Source organism: Delphinapterus leucas, chromosome 7 (assembly GCF_059928025.1).
Source record: "Delphinapterus leucas isolate spDelLeu-1000000601 "Yukka" chromosome 7, BTC_Dleu_Yukka2, whole genome shotgun sequence".
Classification (NCBI taxonomy): domain Eukaryota; kingdom Metazoa; phylum Chordata; class Mammalia; order Artiodactyla; family Monodontidae; genus Delphinapterus; species Delphinapterus leucas.
In genome coordinates, this window is record NC_143135.1 from 69456756 (window position 1) to 69481272 (window position 24517).

General features: G+C 46.8%; 1 protein-coding gene across 5 annotated transcripts in view; it reads right to left on the reverse strand.

Moving 5' to 3' along the window:
* The window catches only part of VSTM5 (V-set and transmembrane domain containing 5), a 28379-nt gene that overhangs the window by 2489 nt on the left and 1373 nt on the right, over positions 1 to 24517 (reverse strand). For 2 of the 5 annotated variants that reach the window (XM_089915400.1, XM_022561352.3), the window contains exon 2: positions 90 to 416. In XM_089915400.1, coding sequence (XP_089771526.1) covers positions 90 to 416 — 327 coding nt within the window. Of the gene's footprint in view, positions 1 to 89 lie in introns of those variants that run through there. The other 3 variants (XR_016393884.1, XR_016393883.1, XR_016393885.1) reach the window with 3 other exon arrangements.

Genomic DNA, 24517 nt, shown 5'->3' on the forward strand with positions numbered 1-24517 from the left:
GGGGAGATAACGTCTCTTTTAATATCATGAAGTCGGCCTCCGCACACTCACAGTTCTGAGAGGCGCTGGGGCCCCTGGGGGTGTCTTACCCGACACGTGCAGCACGATGGTGCCAAACTGACTGCTCCCCAGGCGCTCGGTCACCGTGATGACGTAGTAGCCGGAATCCCTCACACCCACACTGAAGAGCTGGATGGAGCCGTTGTCGAAGGTGCAGACCCTGTCCTTGTGGCTTTGGGAGATGTTGGCCTGAGTCCCTGGCTTCCACTCCACGATCTTCTGCACTCCCCAGTTGGACGTATACTTCCATTCGATAGTGGGGATGCCATGGCAGGAGTATGCAACCGAGAGCAGGATGTCCTCTTCCACCGTGGCATTGATGGCTGCCTGGGGAATGTACAGGGACACCCCCTGACCTGCGGGATGGAGTGCTAGACTTGGCGCCACTCATATGGACTCACAGTGAAGTGAACTTCTATAACACATTCATTTATTTAGCACGCATTTATTGAGTGCCTATTACATGCCAGGCTCTGTTCTAGGTTCCAATGCTGATGCTACAATGGTGAATGTCATGGACTGAATGTTTGTATCCGCCCCCCCCAATTTCTATGTTGAAGCCCTAACCCCCCAGTGTGGCTGTATTTGGAGATGGGGTCTCTAAGGAAGTAATTAGGGTTAAATGAGGTCATAAGGGTGGGGCCCTGCTCCAGTTGGATGTCTTTTTTTTTTTTTTCCTGCCGTGCCGAATGGCATGTGGGATCTTAGTTCCCCAACCAGGGATAGAACCTGAGTCCCCTTCATTGGAAGCGTGGAGTCTTAACCACTGGACAGCCAGGGAAGTCCCCTGGATTGGTGTCTTCATAAGAAAAGTCTCTCTCTCTCTCTCTCATTCTCTCTCCATGGGCTCATATGGAGAAAGGACCATTTGAGGTCACAGAGAGAAAGCAGCTGTCTTCAAGCCAGGAAGAGAGTTCTCCTTGGAAACCAAACCCTGCCAGAACCTTGATCTTGGACTTTCCAGCCTCCAAACTGTGCGAAAATAAATTTCTGTTGCTTAAGGCCCCCAGTTTGTGGTATTTTGTTATGGCAGCCCAAGCTAGGACAGTGAACAAAACACAAGATCACTATTTACTATTCCCTAGAGCTTCCATTGTATAAGGGAGACACACAAGGGTTAAATAAACACATGAGATCATTTTAGATAACAAGTGCTTTAAAGATAATAAAATAGGGTACTAGTGGCGGGTGGGGATGGAGGTGGTACACAACATGAGACGGAATGGTCAGAGAGGACCTCGCTGAGGAAATGAACTGGGACCCAAACGACAGGGAGGTCGAGGAGGTAGCCACGCGAAGACACACATTTCAGGGAGAGGGAACAACTACAGAGAGTGAGGTGAGAGTGAACTGGTATGTCTGAGGCACAGAAAGAAGGCCAAAACGCGGGATGCAGGGAGCCATGGGGCGAGTTCAGGAGACAAGGCTGGAGAGCTAGGCAGGACTTGGGTCATGACATGAGAGTCAGGGGTGGGTTTTACTCAAGGGTGATGGGAAACCATAGGAAGGCTTAGGTGGGAAGGTGACATTCTCCATTAAGCTTGAGAAAGTCCACTGTGGAGAGCATCTGGGGGTGAGGGGGCCAGAGTGGAGGCAGGAAGAACAGTCAGGTGGCTGCCGCAGAGACTAGATAGGAGATGGAGACATAGCCTTGGAGACAGTGAAAGGTGGTCTGATTTAGGATGCATTTGGGAGTAAAGAGGACAGAACATGCTGATAACTAGCCGTGGCAGTGGGCGAGGCAAAGAGGCATCAAGCCGAGATTTCTGCACGAGTGTGTAGATGAACAGTAGAGCCACTGGCTAAGATATATGTCATGAAATATTTTATTAAGTAGGTACCATGCACAGGCCCTGCGCTAACTGCTTTACACACGCCACGTCATTAAAGTGTCACACAACCCACTAGAATTCCATCAAGGATATAAGAAACTTCAGTGTCAACAGGATTAAGCAGCTTGTCCAAGTTGACCCTGCAAAGGCTGAGATTCACACAAGGGCTGCTGACTCCAAAGGTCAGATATTTAACCTCTATGCTCAAGTCAAAAGTCAGTGGTTGGCAGTTAAGGGTACAGAATGTGACAAATCCCCTCCACCTCCACCCTCCCCACACAGAGAACGGTCAGGGCTGGCTGGAGACTGGATGGTGAATAGGGCAGGATTCAAGCTGGAGCCCATGCCTCTGTTTCCACTTCTACTTCCTGTTTAGCCCCTCACTCTTTGGGTGCCCAGTTGCCCCTGGGCCCCTGCTGTGTGGCTCCAGGTAACCATGCCTGTTACTTTTCCAGACTTTTCTCATTGTCCTCTCCCATCCCCAGGATACCCCATTACCATCTCTCTCCTAAGGCTCGGCTAAGTGGCTGGAGATAATCCGATAGGTTCCATGCTGAAAAACTGGGAGGTAATAATGGCTTTCAAGAGTTATAGCTGCCGGAACTTCCCTGGTGGTCCAATGGTTAAGAATCTGCCTTGCAATGCAGGGGACACAGGTTCAATCCCTGGTCGGGGAACTAAGGTCCCATATGCCATGGGGCAACTAAGCCTGTGCACCACAACTACCGAGCCCGCTCACTCTGGAGCCCACATGTCACAACTAGACAGCCCGTGTGCCGCAACTGCTGGGCCTGCACAGCACAACTAGAGAGAAGTCTGTGCGCCTCAACGAAAGATCCTGAATGCCTCAATGAAGATCCCACATGCCGCAGTTAAGAACTGTCACAGCCAAAAAAAAAAAAAAAAAAAAAATTACAACTGCTACGTAACAGAAAAATATTTTCTCCCCAACCCTATTTTAAAAAATGTTAAACTCACAGAAAGATTGAAAGCCAAGTACAATTAACATCTATATACCCTCTCCTAAATTCACCAATTATTAACATTTTGCCACATTTGCTTTTTCTCTCTCTCTCTCAGGTAGAAAACAGAGGTCAAGTTCCAGGTCAGCCCTTGGAGGGCAGGAATTAGGTGCTTTTTTCATCTCAGTGTTCCCTGTACCCAGCACAATGCCTGACACATAGCGATTGGCCAATAAACGTTTGTTGAATGAATAAGTGAATGACTAATTATAGCAGCAAGAAGGCGAGCCGATCTGATAGAAATGTTGCTGCTTGGGTGGTTTGAAAAGTTAAGCACATCTAAAAGCTTATACACATATAGCAAAGAGAACTGTAATTTACTTAAGGCTTTATGTGTCCGTTGCTTTATTATCTATTTATTATGTGTTTTAAAATCCCTCTCTTTTATTTTTTATAGGAGTCAGCAACATGTCCATGTAGCTAGGAAATGGCAAAGGTGGGATTTACATGCAGTTCTGTCTGATTCAAAACCCACAGTTTTTCCACTCTACTTGGTGACTACTGATCTATCATCTATTTATCTATATTTTCTGATTTCCCTGACCTCACATATGAGCAGCTGGGATTATGATTACCATAAGATTTGGAAAACCATATTTAGAGCTAATGACAAATCTGGATCATCAACTATTTGTATTACATGTACATCCTGTGTTAACCATGTTAGTCAAGGTTACTGACAGACTAGTCTCCTGGGGGAGTAGCAGCCCTTTTAATAGCCTTAGGGACCTCCATTTTGAGCCTTTCAGTTATTTTGTCCCAAGAAATGGCAAAACTGAAAAACAAAAATAACATGCCCAAGTTTCTCAGATGCTGACACAGCTGGAAGCTGGCCAACTGGTCCTTGTTAGCTTCTATATTTTCTTTTGACTAGAAAATCCTCTTCCTAATCTGACAAATTAATCAGGCATTTAACTAGGTTTTAGGAACAAAGAGTTCCTCTTCTTCCTGACACATAGAAGTAGGAATAAATGGTCTATGGCAAAGATGGAACATGAACAGTTCCAAGAGTTTAAAGGCAAACTGCTTGTCAACTGTTTAAAAAGTTGAATTAATGAGTAACCACTCCTGCACCTCATGCTAAAATCATTCCCGAACAAGAGAAACTTAGTGGCTAGGCCAATAGTCAGACCTGGCTCAAATGTTCTACTCAAGGAGGTTGGTGCAATAAATCAGATTTTACATGTAAAATGGATGCCAGGCAGCCATGAACAAAAATAAACTTTGTGCAGACAAGGGAAGATGTCTATGACATGTTACTCAGTTAAAAAATAAATTTATAGAGCTTCCCTGGTGGCGCAGTGGTTGAGAGTCTGCCTGCCGATGCAGGGGACACGGGTTCGTGCCCCGGTCCGGGAAGATCCCACATGCCGCGGAGCTGCTGGGCCCGTGAGCCATGGCCGCTGAGCCTGCGCGTCCGGAGCCTGTGCTCCGCAACAGGAGAAGCCACAACAGTGAGGGCCCGCGTACCACAAAAAATAAAATAAAATAAAAAATAAAACAATATGCTATGATCTTACTTACATTTGTGTAACTGTGTGCTAATATGTATATATTTAGTATGGAAAAGTGTTGGAGTAATATATGCTATATTAACAGGGATTATCCGTTAGAGATTGGACGGCACCAGAAATTTTCCAAGTTATACATTTATATCATTTTGCATTTTCACATTGATTAAATTGATAATAAAAAAAAATGTTTTAAAAATCATTTAAAGTTCTCCTGATTAGACCAAGATATCTGGTGAGCAAAGTTTAAAGTTTAAAAGTTTACCTTGGGGCTTCCCTGGTGGCGCAGTGCTTGAGAGTCTGCCTGCCGATGCAGGGGACACGGGTTCGTGCCCCGGTCCGGGAAGATCCCACATGCCGCGGAGCGGCTGGGCCCGTGAGCCATGGCCGCTGAGCCTGAGCGTCCGGAGCCTGTGCTCCGCAACGGGAGAGGCCACAACAGTGAGAGGCCCGCGCACCGCAAAAAAAAAAAAAAAAAAAAAAAAAATTTATAAAAAGTTTACCTTGCTTTTCATCTTTACTTGAATTCTATGTGGAGAGAAGAGAAAAACTAAATTCTACCAATTTCCCAGAAAGATGTAGATGCTTCCTTTAAGGAAGAGGTCACGTAACTGAAGACATTAGCAGGGCAGAAGCCACTGGAACCTGAACTAAGGGGCTTCCGGAAAGCCTGATTTCCTAGAGCTGGTGACACCCCTTGGGAACTAATCAAAGAGAAAGTACCAGGCAGGTGAAGCCAGCTACTGAGCAACAGGCTGGAATCTAATACTCTAATCTAAAAGGAGTAATCCTTACTCCTTTTCCTTCAAGTAAATTACAGAGGTAGCACTTTGCTGCTTTTAAAAATTTATTATTTAAGAAGGATATATTTCCTGAAATCACAATAAAGGTTAATACTGTTCACACCACAATTTGGGGGGACAACAGCATCAATTAAAGGGGAGACATATATTGCCTGCCATGGAGGATACACCTTAATCAAGACAACTCATTTTTTTAAAATTAATTAATTTATTATTATTATTATTTTTTGGTTGCGTTGGGTCTTCTTTGCTGCGCGGGCTTTCTCTAGTTGCGGCAAGCGAGGGCTACTCTTTGTTGCGGTGCGTGGGCTTCTCATTGCGGTGGCTTCTCTTGTTGCGGAGCACGGGCTCTAGGTGCTCAGGCTTCAGTAGTTGTGGCGCACGGGCTTAGTTGCTCCGCGGCATGTGGGATCTTCCCCGACCAGGGCTCGAACCCGTGTCCCCTGCATTGGCAGGCAGATTCTTCACCACTGCGTCACCTGGGAAGTCCCAGGACAACTCATTTTCATCTGACTTATCTGGAAAGCCACTTATCCAGCCAGTGTGATCATCAGATGAGAACCAGGAAACAAGCATCATTGTCATCAGCATCCTTATGAAGACTGTAGGCAACTAAACTAGAAGTCAGAAAGCCTAGTTTAGGGGTCCTAATTCAGAAGTACTGGAGCAGGTTGGTGAAGTGATGAGTCACATCACAAAAGGGTTATTCCAGGTGCGGTGAGGTGCGGTGGAGATACCTGATGTGGGAGGATCCACACAGGTTCACCCTGGGGACCTCTTAGCTGTCGAGACCTAGAGACGGCGCGTTCACTGCTGAGAGCCCCGGCTTCCTCCGCGGTGGAATGAGGACTGGAAAACCTCAGGAGGAGGGCTGTGAGGATGAGGTGACACAACACATGTAAGGCCCAGCGGGGCTGAGCACAAGGTACCTGTCCAGGAGCTGCAGTCCCCACTGCTCACCCCTCTCCATCAGTGTGTCACCAGCCTCAGGTGACCAACCCTCATGGTTTGCCCAGGGCTGAGAGTCTTCCCAGGATTCAAGAGTTTCAGTGCTAAAATCGGGACAGTCATGGGCAAAACAGGACAGCTGGTCACTCCATCTGAGACTCAAAGAAATGTTGAAGAGCAAAGAGAAAACTCTAAGACAACAGCTGATTTCTGAGGCACCCAAGGGGGCTCCACAGTGAGGGTGTAGAGACAGCCAGCTCTGGGTAGACAGAGAGGACAAAAGCCCTTCTTCCCTTAACCCTTTGGCTTCCATCTCCCATGGGTCAGCAATCTCACCGCATCCCCTTTTTAGTGGGGACCGCCCACCAGTGATTGAGCCCAGCCCCACACTCGCCACGCTTCCTCCATGGCAGGGCACTGGCTTGTGGGCGCTGGCCTGGTGAAGAGTATATCATCACACCCATTTTAGAGAGGAGCAAGGTCAAGCCACTGAGGTTAGGTAGTTCGTGCAATGTCACAGTAAGTGGCTGAGTAGAGTTGGAAATCGGGGTATTCTTCAACTGTCCCGATAATAAGCCAGGATGTTTGCAGGAGCTGGGGAATGGGGAAGACATCATTACAGCTGAGACTTGAAGAATAAGATTTTGAAAGGGAGGAAGGGCAATCCCAGCTAAGAAAGAAATGAGCCCACCTAGAGGAGCATGATGGATCCTCATGTTTGGGACCTGGTGAGTAAGAAACAAAGATGGGCTATACCATGAGGAATCTGTCACAGGCTGGGGATCAACCGAAGGAATTATCCGCGGGCAGTGAGGTCCTAGGATGGTATTCAAGTAGGAGCATGGCATGCTCTAAACTGGGCTTCAGGAAGGGCAATCCGGCAGCAGAATTCACGATTTTATCATTTACACACCTCACCTGCGCGGCCCTGGGCTCACCGCATGTGCTTGTCCTATGCACCTTCAGGAGAGCTCATGGCTGGAGCCCAAACAGGTGGGAACAGCCTAAGGTGCTGAGTGTGGCCAGACCCGGGCCAGTCTCTGGCCTGGACTGGGGAGACGGGGTGGTGGGAGCAGCAGGAAGCACACACGTGCATGGTAGATCTGCCCTAGACTGTGAGATCTTTGCTGGGAGAACTCGTTTCCGATTCATCTCAGAAACACCAGTGTCCAGCACAGGTCTGGCACTTCATAGGTGCTCACGATATGCCTGTATGAAAGAATGAATAAAGAATAAACAGGGCTTCCCTGGTGGCGCAGTGGTTGAGAACCTACCTGCCAATGCAGGGGACGCGGGTTCGAGCCCTGGTCTGGGAAGATCCCACATGCCACGGAGCAACTAGCCCCGAGAGCCACAATTACTGAGCCTGCACGTCTGGAGCCTGTGCTACGCAACAAGAGAGGCCACGATAGTGAGAGGCCCGTGTACCGCGATGAGGAGTGGCCCCCGCTTGCCGCAACTAGAGAAAGCCCTCGCACAGAAACGAAGACCCAACACAGCCATAAATAAATAAATAAAAAATTTTTTAAAAAGGCAAAATTCCTTTAAAAAATAAAATAAATAAAATAAACAAATATGCATGTCCTGCCTGTTGAACTGCTGCCCATTTGGAGAGATCAGGAAAGTAAGGGGTTGGATCTGTATTGAGTTGAGGGGGCAACAGGTCTGGCTGAGGGAGAGCTGGCAAGACCCCTTTCCCAGCCCCAAGTTTGCTGAGAGTCAAATAGCTAGGAGGAGAAATGGGATGGTTTTAAGCTGCAACTAATATATCCATGTCCCTGCCTAACTTCTGCCATTCCTGAAACAAGCGAGCCTGGAATTTCAGACACACAGCTTCATGAGGGGCCAACACAGAAACCCCAAATAATGGCTTTCAGGTTTAGATGCCATGACTAGTGTTGATGACTGACATTTGCATACAATTTACAGGGTACCTATCTCTCCTGTTAGCTCAGGTAGTAATTCCCCCTCTTGGTGCCTGATTACTCAGAGACCAAAGAGCTCAGCTCCTCCCTGAGGAGCTCCTCCCCCTCCCCCATATTGCCATATAATGGCCTTGGGAAGTCACCCAGATATCAGCCAAACCCAAACAAAATGGACAGATGCAGGTTTAGATCGAGGCTGGCAGGCTGCTTTCCTTCATCGGGTTCCTGTACTTGTACCCCAACCAGAAAAATCACTGCAAAATAGTAAGAGCCACCATTTTTACTGGTAACACTTGTTAAGTACTAGCTGTCATACACATTTATCACAGCTCAGTGAAACCCAGGCTGGGAAAGTTGAATGACTTGGCTGCTATCAGACAGGGAACAATGAGAAAGTTTGATAACATTATGTTGCCACGAGTGTGCAGAAGTTATACCCAATCATTACTGTGGAGATTATAAATGGGTATAATCTGCTTGGAGGGCAACATGTTGAAACCTATAGAAATATTAAATAGCACCTACCTCTTGACCCAGAAATGCTACTTTTAGGAACTTATCCTACAATAAGGGCACATAGATGCAAAGTTATAAGTGTACATATTGTCACTGAAGCACAGCAAAAGACTGGTGACAGCCTATGTGTTCATAGGTAAAGGAAAACTGTTTCTTACTCCACAAAGAACACTTCTGACACTTACTACCTGAAGCTAGTGCAGACTCCACAGGTTAAGGGCTCAGTCTCACAAGACTGCTCCCCATTTCAGACACCAATCACAAGTCCAGGCTTCCTATACTTCTGACCAACTGGGTATAAGCTGGAGGTTCCCATGACACCCTCTTCAGGTTTGATAATTTGCTAGAACAGCTCACAGAACTCAGGAAAGCACTTGACTTACTATGAGCACTTTATTATAAGGGATACAACTCAGGAACAGCCACATGGAAGAGATGCCACAGGGCAAGGTATGTTGGAAGGAGCGTGGAGCCCCCATATCCTCTTGGGCCACACTGCCCTCCCAATACCTCCATGTGTTCAGCAGCCCAGAAGCTCTCCCAACTCCCTTCAGTTAGGGTTTTTTTGGGGAGATCCCATGACATAGGCATGATTAAATCATTGGCAATTGGTGATTAACTCAATCCCCAGCCCTTCTCCCTTCCTGGGAGGTCAGGGATGGGGCTAAAATTCCAACTTTCTAATCACATGGTTTCTCTGCAAATGAACCCTCATCTTCCAAGAGTCACATCATTAACAATCAAAAAAACACTCATTGGGCTTCCCTGGTGGCACAGTGGTTGAGAGTCCGCCTGCTGATGCATGGGACACGGGTTCGTGCCCCAGTCCAGGAAGATCCCACATGCTTCGGAGCGGCTGGGCCCGTGAGCCATGGCCGCTGAGCCTGTGCGTCCGGAGCCTGTGCTCCTCAACGGGAGAGGCCACGACAGTGAGAGGCCCGCATACTGCAAAAAAACAAAAACAAAAAAACCAAAAAACCACCACTCATCACTCTGGAGAATCCATGGGTCTTAGAAGCTTATGTGTCTGGAACCAGGGACTAAGACCAAATATTATAACAAAAGATGGTCCTATCGCTGCTATCACCCAGGAAATTACTAGGTTTTTAGGAGCCCTGTGTCAGAAATCAGGAGCAGAGACCAAATACATATTTCTTATTAAGTCAGAACTGGTTAAATAAATTATCAGTATTCACACTTGGGAATACTACAGCGGCACTTTTAAAATGAGGTAGATCTATACGCATTGATATTAGATGATCTCAAAAATAATGAAAAAGCACAGAGCAGGACAGTGTGTAGAGACTGTTTCCATTTGAGTAAACTAATGATATGTATATATGCGTGTGCACACACACACACACACACACACACACACAGAGATCTGCACATTTATCCATAAAATGCACAGAACATCTCCCAAAGGGTATTCTAAAAATCAGGTGCCATGGTTGTCTTTGGGGAGGGGACTGGGTGTCTGGGGTGGAAGAAAGCTTTACATTTCATTTTATATCCTTTTGATCAGTTAGAATATCTTAGTGAGTTTGTGAATTACTTAAAGAAAAACAACAAATAAAATGAATGCCAAGATTTGGTCAGAGTCCCAGATTTTTCACATTTGATAATGTTAGTAATTCACTATACACAATTGACAAAGTACTTCACAGGCACTATCTCAACCTGTGAGACAGGCAGGGGACTGGGGTTAAGGACCAATGCTTTTTGCTTCACAGGTACTTACTTATTTGATCACTAAATATGTGCACCCAACATAGGAGCACCTAAATACATAAAACAAATATTAACAGACATAAAGGGATAAATTGACAGTACCACAATAACAGTAGGGGACTTTAACACCCTACTACGTCAATGGACAGATCATCCAGACAGAAAATCAATAAGGAAATACTGGTCTTAAATGACACATTAGACCAGAGGCACTTAATAGATATACAAAGAATATTCCACCCCAAAGCAGCAGAATACACATTCCTTTTAAGTGTACACGGAACATTCTCCAGGATAGATCACATGCTAGGCCACAAAACAAGTCTCAGTAAATTTAAGAAAAGTGAAATCATATCAACCATCTTTTCTGGCTACAATGCTATGAGACTAGAAATCAACTATAAGGGAAAAACACTGCAAAAACCACAAAAACATGGAGGCTAAGCAATGTGCTACAAAACAACCAATGGGTCACTAAAGAAATCAAAGAAGAAATAAAAAAAAAATACTTGGAGACAAAGAAAACACAGTGATCCAAAATCTATGGGTTGCAGCAAAGGCAGTTCTAAGAGGGAAGTTTATAGCAATACAAACTTACCTCAGGAAACAAAAAAAAACCTCAAATAACAACCTAACCTTACACCTAAAGGAACTAGAAAAAGAAGAACAAAAAAACCAAAATTAGAAGGAAAGAAATCATAAAGATCAGAGCAGAAATAAATAGAGATTTTAAAAATAGAAAAAAATCAATGAAACTAAGAGCTGGTTCTTTGAAAAGATAAACAAAATTGATAAACCATTAGATAGACTCATCAAGAAAAAAAGAGAAAGGGCCCAAATCAATAAGGTCAGAAATGAAAAAGAAGTTACAATTGACACTACAGAAATACAAAGGCTCATAAGAGATTACTACTAACAACTTTATACCAATAAAATGGACAACCTAGAAGAAATGGACAAATTCTTAGAAACATACAATCTCCCAAGACTGAAGCAAGAAGAAATATATCCACAGAGTAATTAACAGTAATGAAGTTGAATCAGTAATTTTAAAAACTCCCAACAAACAAAATTCCAGGATCAGATGGCTTCACAGGTGAGTTCTACCACACATTTAGAGAAGAATTAACACCAATCCTTCTGAAACTATTCCAAAAAATTGCAGATGAAGGAACTCTTCCAAACTCATCTACTAGGCTAGCATCGCCCTGATACCAAAACCAGGCAAAGATATCACAAAAAAAGAAAACACAGGCCAATATCACTGATGAACATAGAGGTAAAATCCTCAACAAAATACTAGCAAACAGGGGCTTCCCTGGTGGCACAGTGGTTAAGAATCCACCTGCCAATGCAGGGGACACGGGTTCGAGCCCTGGTCCGGGAAGATCCCACATGCCGCGGAGCAACTAAGCCCGTGTGCCACAACTACTGAGCCTGTGCTCTAGAGCCCGTGAGCCACAACTACTGAGCCCATGTGCCACAACTACTGAAGCCCAGGCTCCTAGAGCCCATGCTCTGCAACAAGGGAAGCCTCTGCAATGAGAAGCCCACGCACTGCAACGAAGAGGAGCCCCCACTCACCACAACTAGAGAAAGCCTGCGTGCAGCAACGAAGACCCAATGCAGCCAAAAATAAATTAATTAATTAAAAGAAACAATAATACATAAATATAAATATATATATTAAAAAAAACCACAATGAGCTATCACCTCACACCTGTCAAATGGCCATCATCAAAAACTACAAATAACAAATGTTGGTGAGGATGTGGAGAAAAGGGAACCGTTGGACACTGTTGGCAGGAATGTCAAGTGGTGCAGCCACTGTGGAAAACACTAGGGAGGTTCCTCAAAAAACTAAAAATAGAACTACCATATGATCCAGAAATTCCACTCCTGGGTATATATCCAAAGAAAACAATAACACTAACTTGAAAAGATATATGTACCCGATGTTCATAGCAGCATTATTTATAATAGCCAAGATATGGAATCAACCTAAGTGTCCATCAACAGATGAATGGATAAAGAAAATGTGGTATAAATACACAGTTTATATTGAATATTAGCCCTAAAAAAGAATGAAATTTTGCCACTTGCAACAACATGGATGGACTTAGAGGGTATTATGCTCAGTGAAATAAGTCAGATAGAGAAAGACAAATACTGTATGATATCACTTATAAGTGGAATCTAAAAAATAAAACTAGTGAATATAACAAAACAGAAACACTCACAGATACAGAGAACAAACTAGTGGTTACCAGTGGGGAGAGGGAAGGGGGAGGGGCAAAATAGGGGTAGGGGATTAAGAGATACAAAGTACTGTATATAAAATAAATAAGCTACAAGGATATATTGTACAGCACAGGGAATATAGCCAATATTTTAAACTATAACTGGATTATAATCAATAAAATTTTTGAATCACAATGTTGTATACCTGAAACTAATACTGTAAATCAACTATACTTCAATTAAAAAAAAGATAGCTGGTGATCAGAATGTTTTACAATCAAAATCTTATTAAGCCAGTAGTATATTTATTCATTAAAAAAAAATGAGGAAACTGAGGCTGAGTCACACTATAAGTGTCCAAATCCCTGACAAGTAGAAAATCAGAGCTGAGACTGGAACCCAACTCTCCTTTCACTGCTCCACAGCTGCCTCTAATAAGATAAGGCACTTTGAGTATAGAGGTGGAGTTTTTCACTTCTTTTATGTTTCCCAAAATAGCACATCACTCAGTGCTGGTAAGGACTTGGGAGACAGATGTGACAGGAAGCAAGAGTTTAGACCTGGGCTTTCCCATATGGTAGCTGCAAGCCACAGTAGCTATTGAGCACTTGAAATTAGCTAGTCTGAATTGAGATGTGCTCTAAATGTAAAATACACACCAGATTTTGAAGACTTGGTACTTAGCATGTTAAACAGAATGTAAAATATCTCATTAATAATTTTTTATATTGAATACATGTAGAAATAATATTTTAGACATATTGGGTAAACAAAATATATTAAAATTAACTGTGCCTATTTCTTTTTTAATGTGAGCACTAGAAAATTTAGAATTATATACATGTCTTGCATGTGTGGCTCACATTATATTTCTATTGGATACCATTGGTTTAGACCATCACTCCTCCACCCGCTTCAGGAAAGTCCTCTTCCCTTGAGTTTGTTTCACCCTCTCGCCTCCTCGTCATTGTGAGTGCTCTGTTCCCCCAGTCTCCTCTTCACTCTTCAAACACGTTGGCAACTCTACTGCAAGGTATGGCATCATCCTACATACCTCCGGCATTAGGAGATTCTCCTAATTCTATTCTCCTAGCATCTACAAGAAGATTCTCCCTCTACCTCGGTCTCCAGTAGAGCAGCCTGCTCTGACCACAACCTTCTCTCCTTCCTGTTTACTGTTCAACATCTCCCACTGGCTTCCTCAGTCCTTCCACTCCAACTCTCTCTACCTTTCCCAATCCATCATTCTCACATCCCTCCCTCTCCAGCCTGGGTTCCATATCCCATCATGTCCCAAACACTCTTGCCAAGATTCTTCAAACTCCAGTGGCCTCTGTCTTTTAATCACATCTACTAGCAAAACCCTCACCCTGGATCAACAGCTCTTCACTTCCTCTCTGCCCAGACCTGAGACCTGAGCAGTCAGCAGGGCAGGAGAACATCCCACGGCCAACACTCTCCGGAACAGCAGCGCACACGGTTTCCAGTGCACATTCGAGAGGGCCCTCCGGACTGCCCATCTTAATGTATTGTTCACGTAAATTCACTCTTCCTTTCTCCATGGTTATTATGTCCCTCCAATCTCTTTGACCTCCAAATTCCTCCTCATTCCCAGCAGATGACCTCGTCCTCCTGGGACACCACTGAGCACCGCCTCCTGCTTGCAACGCCCTGTGGCTCCTGGGCCACCACACTCACCCGATGCTCTCCTCAGCTCCTTTTCTGCTGGCAGAGAGGAAACGCCACCCTCCTCCCCAGATGCCGGGAAGGCACACCTGCCTGTGGGGACAGAGGGTGGCAGAGGAGGGCAAGATGCCGGCTGGGGAAGCCCTGGAATCAGAAGACCCAGGTACTGTTTCAGCTGCGCCAGGCCCTAGCTGAACAACTGCACAAATCCCCTCCCCTCTCTGAGCCACTATTTCCTCATTTGTAATTAAGAATTATCATGGCTTGGCTGTTAAAGTTTCAATTAAAAAAAAAATGTAGGTGAGAGAGCTTGACGGCCAGGAACAATTCCAGGGGGCACAGGAGCTCCCTTCTCTGATTTTTCACCCAGACTCAATCCAGTCTCTCCCCATTCAACAAGCATTTGGGAAAGTAAGGCAAGGGGACTGACACTGATGGAGCACCAGCCCGGAGTCACACACGCTACATGCAAATCCATAATTAGCTCCTTTGGCATCTGATCAGCTCCACCCAATCTCTTCTCAGAGCCCCGCAGAGAAGGCCCGGCAAACCCACCTCCCCAGCCAGCAGACTGGACCAAGGGGAACCACCTGATCTAATCTAGTTATTGTCAATCTTTGAATATTAGACCATTTGGGGAAGCTTTTAAAAATCCTACCCTGGACTGTGAGTTTAGAATCTTTGGGGGTGAGACCAAAGCCTCTGTGATTTTTAAAATTCCCCACATGATTCTAGCGTACAGCCAAGACTGAAAACCACTGAACGAACCCGCACTAAGGGGTTAGCAGCTGAAGCCCAGACCCACTTCCTAGGGGCATTTAACAATGCCTAAACCAAAGGAATGAAGGACCATTGGGTGTAAAAGGAATGTTTGAGGCACTGTGACAGCCTTTCAGCAATATATTTGGGGGAAATGGGCTCTTTCTGGCATCCCTCAAATTTTATTACATCTGGTCCTATTTCTAGAGATGCTTTTGGGTTAGGGAGGAAGAACGAGTGACCTAAGTATTTCCCTTTGCCTCCTCTACTCTCTGCAATGTTATAAGGCAATGGTTCTCAACATTTAGTTGCATCAGAATCACCTGGAGGGCTTACTGAAACAATTGCTGGGCCCCATCTCTAGTCTCTCATTCAGCACCTCTGGGGTGAGGCCCCAGAGTCTGCATCACTAACAAGTTCCTAGGTAATGCTGCTGCTGGTCCCAGGACAACACCCTTAGAACTTTGGGCAAAGGGGGCACTGAGGATGCTCCTAGGATCCCTGAAAGCTGGCCCCTCCTCTCCTTCCCGAGCACAGTTAATACCACTTCTGCCAGCCAGGGGAAGAGCCTCTGCTGCAGAACTTCTCATCTTGGAGAAGGGAAGACTTGAGACACCCAATCATTGCCAGAACGAGGACCAGTGTGTAAAGATTGAAAGATGGGTTCCGGTGAAGAGAACTGAGAGCGTGTGTGTATAACGCGTGCATTCATAGACCTGGAGTCAGGCAGACTTATCCTCAACGTTTAAGTCTGCCAATAACAGCTGTGTGATGTGGGGTAAATTTGTTTCTTTCACTCTCTGTTACCGTACCAATGAAATAAGTATACTATAATAGGGTTGTGCCCACCTCCGGCAGCAGAATGAAGTTTAAGGGAGGCAGGACATATAAGGAGCTTATCACAGTTTCTAACACTTGGTGCCCATTCAATCATTATTGAACGATTATTCTTCAAAGAACGAGAATTCTTTGAAGATGCACTGAGCTGCTTATTGAGGTAGTGAGCTCCCCATCCTCATGGGTGTGTAAGCAGAAGCTGGAGTTGTACCAGGGACTGAAGCAGTAGATCTGAGACTGGGAGCTGGAGTGTTGAGTGAAAGACGCTCCTTCTTCCAGCCCAAATTATGTAACACGTATAGAACTTGAATCAGCGTTTGTAAATCTGTGATCCACTTATGGAGGTGTGGCAAGAGATTGGGTGACCCGAAATTCCTCCCTGTGGAATTCCTTCCGGAATCTTTCTGACTTAAGCAAGAGCCACCCTTGCTAGAAAGCCAAACACTTTTCTGAATGGTCACAGGCTATGGTCAAGTCACTGCTGTGTTTCTACTCGGATGTCAAGGAAGCCAGGTATGGCAAAGGTGGCTGCCTGGCCCTGCCCAAGCTTGGGGGATGGGGTGCTGCTGGGTTTTCCCTCTGCAGATCTGGGCTGCAGGACTTATGGCGGGCCTGAGTCAGTGGCCAGCCTGGGGAACCAGGAGGTGGGGTGCTCCTCAGACACTTCTGTGGAAATGTTCCACTTCTGTGTGGAACAGGAGATCACCCTGGATCAACAGCTGTTCCACTGTGTGGAACAGGAGGATGAAGGAGGAAATGAGGTGGCTGACCTCCCAACAATTCTTTTTACAGGATGCCTGAAGGCTCTTGGAAGAGGGGTGTCGAGTGATCAAAATATAATTCAGGCACACATGTGACTGGGTACCACAGTTAGAGTACAAAGCTCCTCCTTCAACGAGACTAAAGGGCCAATCCCTCTTCATCCTACAGGTCTTAGTTTAAACATCACTTCTTCCAGGAAGCCTTCCATAGTCCCTCAACACCAGGTTAGGGGTCCCAGCTCTGGGTTCCCATGGCTCTCTGTCCCTCTCTATCAACTTATCCCTGTTCATTGTAATTTCTCTTGATTAATGCTCCATCGTCCCAGATCAACTTTCAGCTATAAACACAGGGGCTGGTCTATCTTGTTCTTCATTGACTCCCCCGGGCCTGGCACAGTGCCTGGCACTTTGGGTTTCCCATAAACACCTGATGAAGGAATGAATGTCTTTAGGCAAGTCTCTCAACCTCTCTGAGCCTCAGTTTCCCCATCTATAAAATGGGGACTAATAATACCTATTTGCAGGATTACTGTGAAGTTGCATGGAAAAGCAGCTGTTACAGTGCTTGGCACAAAGTATGTGGTGCTCAATAAATAGTCACAGATATTATTGCCTTGTCATTGTTATTAACAATTATAAAAACTCGGGAGGTACTGGCTTTTCTTCTCTTCAGTTGGCTAGAGGCTATTATTAGTGATCTTTCTAAACTACACATCTTGCTGGGTCTCTCCTGGTTCTGAAAGACCTAAAAAGTCTCGCCTCAACCTTCTTTTCCTTCCCCCATCTCCCAAGACTCCTTGCCATCCCCCAATTCCAGTTGCACCAAACTGTGGACCACTCCCCACTGTGGCTTACTCCCTCTAGCTCAGCTCAGATCACCCATCCCCATTCTCAGCCTTCTGCTCACTCCTAAAGGCCCATCTTAAATGTCACTCCTCTGCCAGGCCCCACTCGGCTCCCACAGCTCAGTTCCCGGCTGGCTTTGCGTTCGTGTTGGATGAGTGACTGCCCATCTCCCCCGCTAGAAGAAGCAGGCGAGCACACACTTAGGTCCGAACCGCCAGCACCCCAGCAGTGTGTGACATGACGATGGCTCATTCAAACTGGGGCTGTCAAACTGAATCGACAGTCTACCTGACATAACAAGCTCTGGTTCAAGGACTCCTGAGCTCCCATCCCAGAGTATGCAGAAGGCCTGCTTGATGGCAAGAGGGAAGAGCGGGTCTGGTGTTCTGCTTTGGGGCATTGGCCTCCAAAAGGAATGTGCTCCAGTCCCACAGTGAGCCTGGGGTGGGGATACTGCAATCGGACAGAAGGGCAAACAGCCAGAGAAGGCTCACGTTAGGTCCCCTGGCCAGTGTCTGGTGCCTAGGGACCCACATCTCCCTCCTGATCCCCTGGCACTAGAGTAAGAGTCTATCAGAGGAAATATTCCAGCACTTAAGATCCAAGACCTTCCCAAGCCCCAGTCCTTTAACTGTTAAGACAACTTATCAGATTGAATATGAAGAAATTGACCAGAGCTGAAAAACCTGACTTGACTAAAGAATTGTCACCCACTACTGGCCCCAAGAGCGAGAAGGTGGCGGTGCGGTGTCTGTGCTCATTATTTCCTGTCGCTCAGAGCCTTCCTCCTCCTGGCTCACCTGGCTTCCTCCTACTTTGCCTTCGAGGCTTCTTCTTTGAGAAGACCCCTTCTAACTCTCAGCTGAGCTAAATGCTATTCTCAGTACTCCCTGGGCATCTGACCTCAAATCATCTGGGTAGGATCTGACCTCCCCTCTGGGTCATGTGATTCCCCCCACTGCAGGGACCGTGCTGAGTACCCCTGGCTCCTGGCGTGGTGCTCCCGACACAGTCGGTGCTCAGGAACCATTTACCGAACCAAACCAAACTTCAGAGCAAAGCAGCCTTCTCTCTTGACCCAAGCCCGGTGGCAGAGTATCATGGGTCTGTCAGGATTAAACTACTAATAAGGCATAAGCGAGACTCGTCTGCATACAATGGCGGGTGTTCTGAGAAGGGAAGATGGGAGAAAGGTGCACTGTTCATGCCCAGCTCTTTCCTTAAGATAAGATGAATGGAGGGGACATGGAAATGGTCTAGTCCAGGAACTCTCTGCCTGGCCACACATTAGAGTCACCCCAGGAGCCTAACTTGAAACGAAACAGTGTTGGGTACTGCCCTCAAAGAGACGGATGTAACCATGTGGGGTAGGGTGTGGGCATCTGTAGGTCTTACAAGCCCTCCAGGAGGTTCTCATGTGCAGCCTTGGCTGAGAACCACTAAACAGCCCACCCTCCTGGCCCTGTGCACTGAGAGAATGAAGGTGACCCCATATACAGGGCTTACTGCCAGCACGGGACTGGAACCAGCCCCTCAGGCCCTGCCCCTTCCCAGCTGGGGACTCCCCAGGAAGCCCCAGAGCAGCGGGGCTCCTCTGGGATTAGCATGTCACTGGCCTGAGCTGCCCGTAGGGATGTGCCTCAGCAGGGGAAAGGCCACTGTGCTCCCTGGACCACAGTGAACAGCAGGAATGTTCTGTGCTCGCTTTACGGTCCAGTGTGCCCTTTCCCCTTTGCCAACAGGGCTGACCGGTGCCTTCCCAACCCAGCAAACCAGTTACGGGAGAAAATCATTGCCCAAATTCATACTTGCCAATGATGCCTCTCTCCCACTCCAATTTCTGCTAGGTAAGTAAATACTTTCTGATCCTGAGACTGTGTTCCAGGGAAAACCCAGGTGCAGGTAGCCCAGTGTTTAAGAGCACAGGCTACAGGGGTGCAGTGTCAGTGGGGTCTCCGAGTGGGGGACCAGTTAAGTTTCCAGTAGGTGCCTACCAAGGCAACTCTCCCACTTCCCCACTTCTCTTCCTTCGCTTAGCACACCCAGACCCTGCCAGGCCCCAAGAGGAAGCATGAACCTAGGGTTTTTTTTTACTTTTTTTTTACTTTTGTTTTTTTTTTTTTGGTTAGGATGGGGTTTTGTTGCTGTGCGCGGGATTTCTCTAGTTGCGGTACACGGGCTTCTCACTGCGGTGGGCTCTCTTGCTGCAGAGCACAGCCTCTAGGTGCACGGGCTTCAGTCGTTGTGGCACACGGGCTCAGTAGCTGTGGCGCACGGGCCTAGCTGCTCCGTGGCATGTGGGATCCTCCCAGACCAGGGCTCGAACCCATGTCCCCTGCATTGGCAGGTGGATTCTTAACCACTGCACCACCAGGGAAGTCCTGAACCTAGTTTTTGAGCACTTGCTGTATGCCTAAAACTCTCTTCTCCACCCTGTCCTGCTGTATACCCTTACTCATCTTTCAAGACTCAAGCTCACCTTCTTCATTCCCGTTCCCCAGGTAGGAGGATGCTTCCCGGTGACGGTGACCGACAGAAGCAACACACACTCGGGAAGGACTCAATTTCAGTCCAGGCTGACAGAGATTACAGCAAAGTTATTTATTTGTAACATGCATCTTGACTTTAGATATATCGGAATATTAAAAGTAAAAAAAAAGTCTTAGAGCAGATGCAATAAATAGGGGTCCTTAAGTCCTGGGGACAATAGAGATAGGAGAGTCTCCTGACTGCAGCCCCTTCCCAGACCAGCAGAGAATATACTCAGGACTCCCTTGGAGACCAGAAATGAAGAAATTTGGATGACTTTCTGGTTGATTCCGCCCCTCCCTCAATAGCTTCAGTGTAATCCCCCAGGGATTTTTTGAGCACTACCCCCAAGGGGAGGAGGTGTGTATGCAGGGGGTACCTGTCAGCCTGGAGGTGGCCCCTGGCCTTCCTCATCCTCCATACGGTGTGCATATCAATAGCACTGCACTCAGCACCCTGTATTAGGGCTCTGTTCTCCCCCCAGGGAGGGCTAAAATCTGAAAGCTGACATGTCCATCAGAAGGGGGCTAGCTAAGGAAGAAGTAGCATGTGGATACAATGACATACGGATAGCAGTTGAGAAGAAGGAGCAAGATCTAGGCTATCAACATGGACAGAGCTCAAAAACTACTGTAAAAAGGGAATTCCCTGGCGGTCCAGTGGTTAGGACTCAGCGCTCTCGCTACCAAAGGCCCGGGTTCAATCCCTGGTCAGGGACCTAAGATCCCACAAACGGTGTGGCATGGCCAAAAATAAATAAATAAATAAATTGCTGTAAAAAGTAAGTTGCTGAGTAACAAGCACAGCATGACTGCATTTTTTTTAAATTGCATTTTTAAAAGCACACCCAAGCACCACTCTTTTGGGTGGGTACCTTTATAGGTATGCAAGACCATTGTCTATAAATCAGAGAGGACAGTGCAGAGAAAGACCACGCCTCATTTGTTTCACCTGGGCCAGTGCAGAGCCCGATACACCATAACTGCTTAGTAACTGTGGACGGCCACATAGGTGACCAGTGGGGCCTTGTCCTGGTGTGATGGATCCCGGTGTCTCCCCGGGGCCTCCAGGGGATTCCTCCAACACCGGCTCTCCCTCCCCTCCCATGGCACCTCCAGCTAATCCAGAACCCATAGCTCCATCTGGCTGTGGCCGCTTTTGCCTATCAACTCCCTCCCCAGACTGAGGCTCAGCCCCCATGCTGCTCTTCTGTGCTGCTGGGCACTGGGCCATGAGTGACTCAGTGGGGCTAGCTCCTCCATCCCTGGCTCCACCCTGGTAAGGTGGGGATGTTAAAGGGCACTCGTGTGTGTACTCATGTGTGCACGTGTGTGGCTGTGTGCGTGTGCTGGGGGAGCGGGCTGCTTTTTAGAAGCTGGGGTTGGAGCACAGGAAGCAAGCTGACTTGGCCTGGGCCATTAGCTAAACTTTCCTACTTAACAATAGGTCCTACTGTATAGCAGAGGGAAATATACTCAATATCCTATGATAAACCCGAATGGAAAAGAATATTTAAAAAAGAATATATATATATGTATATATATATATATATGAATCAGCTGTACGGCAGAAATGAACACAACATTGTAAATCAACTATACTTCAATTAAAAACAAACGAAGAAACCAACAACAAAAAAACCCCAGACTTTCCTGCTTGAGTCTTGGATCATCTGCTTCCAAGTGAGCGGGCGCACTGATGGGGAGGAGGCCTGATGGATAGCTTCCCATGTCGAGAGCTGAGGAAAGAGATGAACAAGGGTCCTGGAAAAGCGCTCTACCTTGGCCAGGTGCGAGAGGCCTGCCAGCTTTCAGAGAGGATATGCCTTTAAGTCCCTGTCTTATTCAGCTTGAGCTGTTATAACAAAATACCAAAAACTGGGGGGCCTAAACAACAGACGTTTACTTCTCACAGCTGTGGAGGCTGCGAAGTCCAAGGTCAAGGTGCCAACAGACTCAGTTCTTGGTGAGGACCCTCTTCCCGTCTTGCAGATGGCCACCTTCCTGCTGTATCCTCACATGTAGAGAGAGGGAGCGCTGGTCTCTTCCTCTTATTATAAAGACACTAATCCCCTCATGGAAGACCCACCCTCATGACCTCATCTCAACTTAATTGCCTCCCAAAGGTCCCACCCACCTCCAAGTACCATTATATTGGGAGTTAGGGCTTCAACATATGAATTTCTGGGGGACACAAACATTCAGTCCATAACACCCTACCCCTGGCCCCCCAAAATTCATGCAATGAATTCTTGCAATGCAAAATACATTCATTCCATCCCAACAGCTCCAAAAGTCTTAACTCCTTTCAGAGACTTGGGGTATGATTCATCTTAAAAGAAAACTACTCTCCAGCTGTGAACCTGTGAAACCAGGTAAGTTATGTACTTCCAAAATGCAGTGGTGGGACAAGCATGGGATAGACATTCCCACTGCAAAAAGAAGAAATCAGAAGTAAGAAGGAGTGACGGGTCCCAAGTGAGCCCAAAACCTAGCAAGGTAAATGCCGTTAGCTCTTTGGTTCGATGCTCTGCCTTTAGGACCCACTGAGACAGGGGTGCGTCCTCACCCCTGCAGCTCTGCTGGGCATTTCCATGTCCCCCGGAGACTCTGCAAGGCCTCCATCCTGCCTGTTGAAACCAAGGCAATGCCCCACCCCACCTTTTTAAACCGAGGAGACAGCTCTGATGCTGGCTGAATTGTCCTCAGAGTCATTCTTTTCTTAGCCTGAAAAAGTGTACACAGCTAAACAGCGATACAGTCAGCCCTGTAGGATCTATCAAATCTGACAGCCTTCCCTCATTCCATTCTGTCTTCACCCCCTTCAGTTACCCTGGAGTTGTTTCTGCTGGGGTGGCTGATTAGGCCCGTGGTTCACACCCAGGCTAATCTTATCACACAGTGTTTGGCCACAATCTACGTCTTCTCTTCTGAACATGCTCTCTTTTTTCGTAACACAGATAGGCTGAGAATTTTCCACACCTTTAAGCTCTAGTTCCTTTTTGCTTAAGAATTCCTCCTTCAAGTCATTTCTCTCTTCTTGCATTTTACTATAAGCAGACAGGAGGGACCAAGTTGCTCCTTCGACACTGCTTAATATCTCCTCAGCTAAATATCTAATTTCTCATCACTCCCAAGCTCTACCTTCCACAGAACACTAGAACATGAACACAGCTCAGCCAAGTTCTTTGCTACTTTCTAACAAAGATCACCTTTTCTCTATTGTCCAGTAACATGTTCCTCATTTCCATCTGAAACCTGACCAGAATGGCCCTTAGAGTCCATATTTCTAGCATGTACTTCAAAACTCCTCCGCTTCTACCCATTACTCAGTCCCAAAGCTGCTTCCACATTTCTGGGTATTTGTTACAGCAGCACTTTACTTCTCGGTACCAATTTCTGTCTTAGCTTGGGCTGCTATCACAAAATACCATAGACTGGGTGCCTTAAACAACATAGTTCTGGAAGCTGGGACATCAAGATCAAGGTGACGGCAGATTTGGAGGACTCTCGTCCTGGCTTGCAGAGAGCTGCCATCTTGCTTCGTCCTCACATGGCAGAAAGAGATAGAGAGAGGGATCTCTGGTGTCTCTTCCTCTTCTTATAAGGACACTACCCCCATCGTGGAGGCCCCACCATCATGACCTCCTCTAAACCAAACTGCCTTCCAAAGGCTCCACCTCCAAATAGCATCACATAGGGGGCTGAGGTTTCAACATGTGAATTTCAGGGGGACACAAACATTCAGTCCATAACAGTCCCATTTATAGAGAAAAGGCCTCAAATGCAGGGTGTTTGTGTGTTTGTGTTTGTGGAGCATGCTTTCACACAGACTTCAGTGTAAATGATGAATATCTGACTTTCTGGGTGGAAGCTTTGGGCAGAGGCTGAAAAGGCAGAGAATGGAGGGAGCTGGTGAGGGGGAGGAGGCCCCGTCTACATCATCAGTGCTGGCCCGGAAGCACAGGCCCCCATCAGGCAGGTGCACACCCACTCACTATCCTTGAAGGGTAGACTCTGGCTGGCACTGGACAAGCGCTGGGAATCTGTCTTCCTGGAGTTTACAGCTTTGCAGGAGTCACTATTCAATGGAGAACTGCAAAACTTTGACCCTTCCTCCTGGTTTTGCATGTGCTCCCTCTTTACCTAGGACGCGCTGTGTTCCCTCTGCCCCTTCCCCTGGCTGCTCCTGTCCATCTGTCAGTGGGTAGGTGCAGCTCCCTTTGGGAGGCTTGGCCTCATTCCCCTGAGCCTCTAGGGCTTCCAGAACTTTGGCACTTCCTGCCTCTCAGGACTCGCCACTCCAAGCCGGCACTCTTGTCTGCTCGTCTGAGGACAGGACTGTGACCCATGGTATCCCCAGTACGACTGTGGCCTGCTTCCTGGAAGCAGAGGGTGCCATGAATGAGTGAGTGAATAAATGAATTATACACTGTGGTGAATCGTTGGTCCTTGAATGCCTGGGACAGCTGTACAGATGTTGCATGAGAATGCCTGATTGGAAACACATG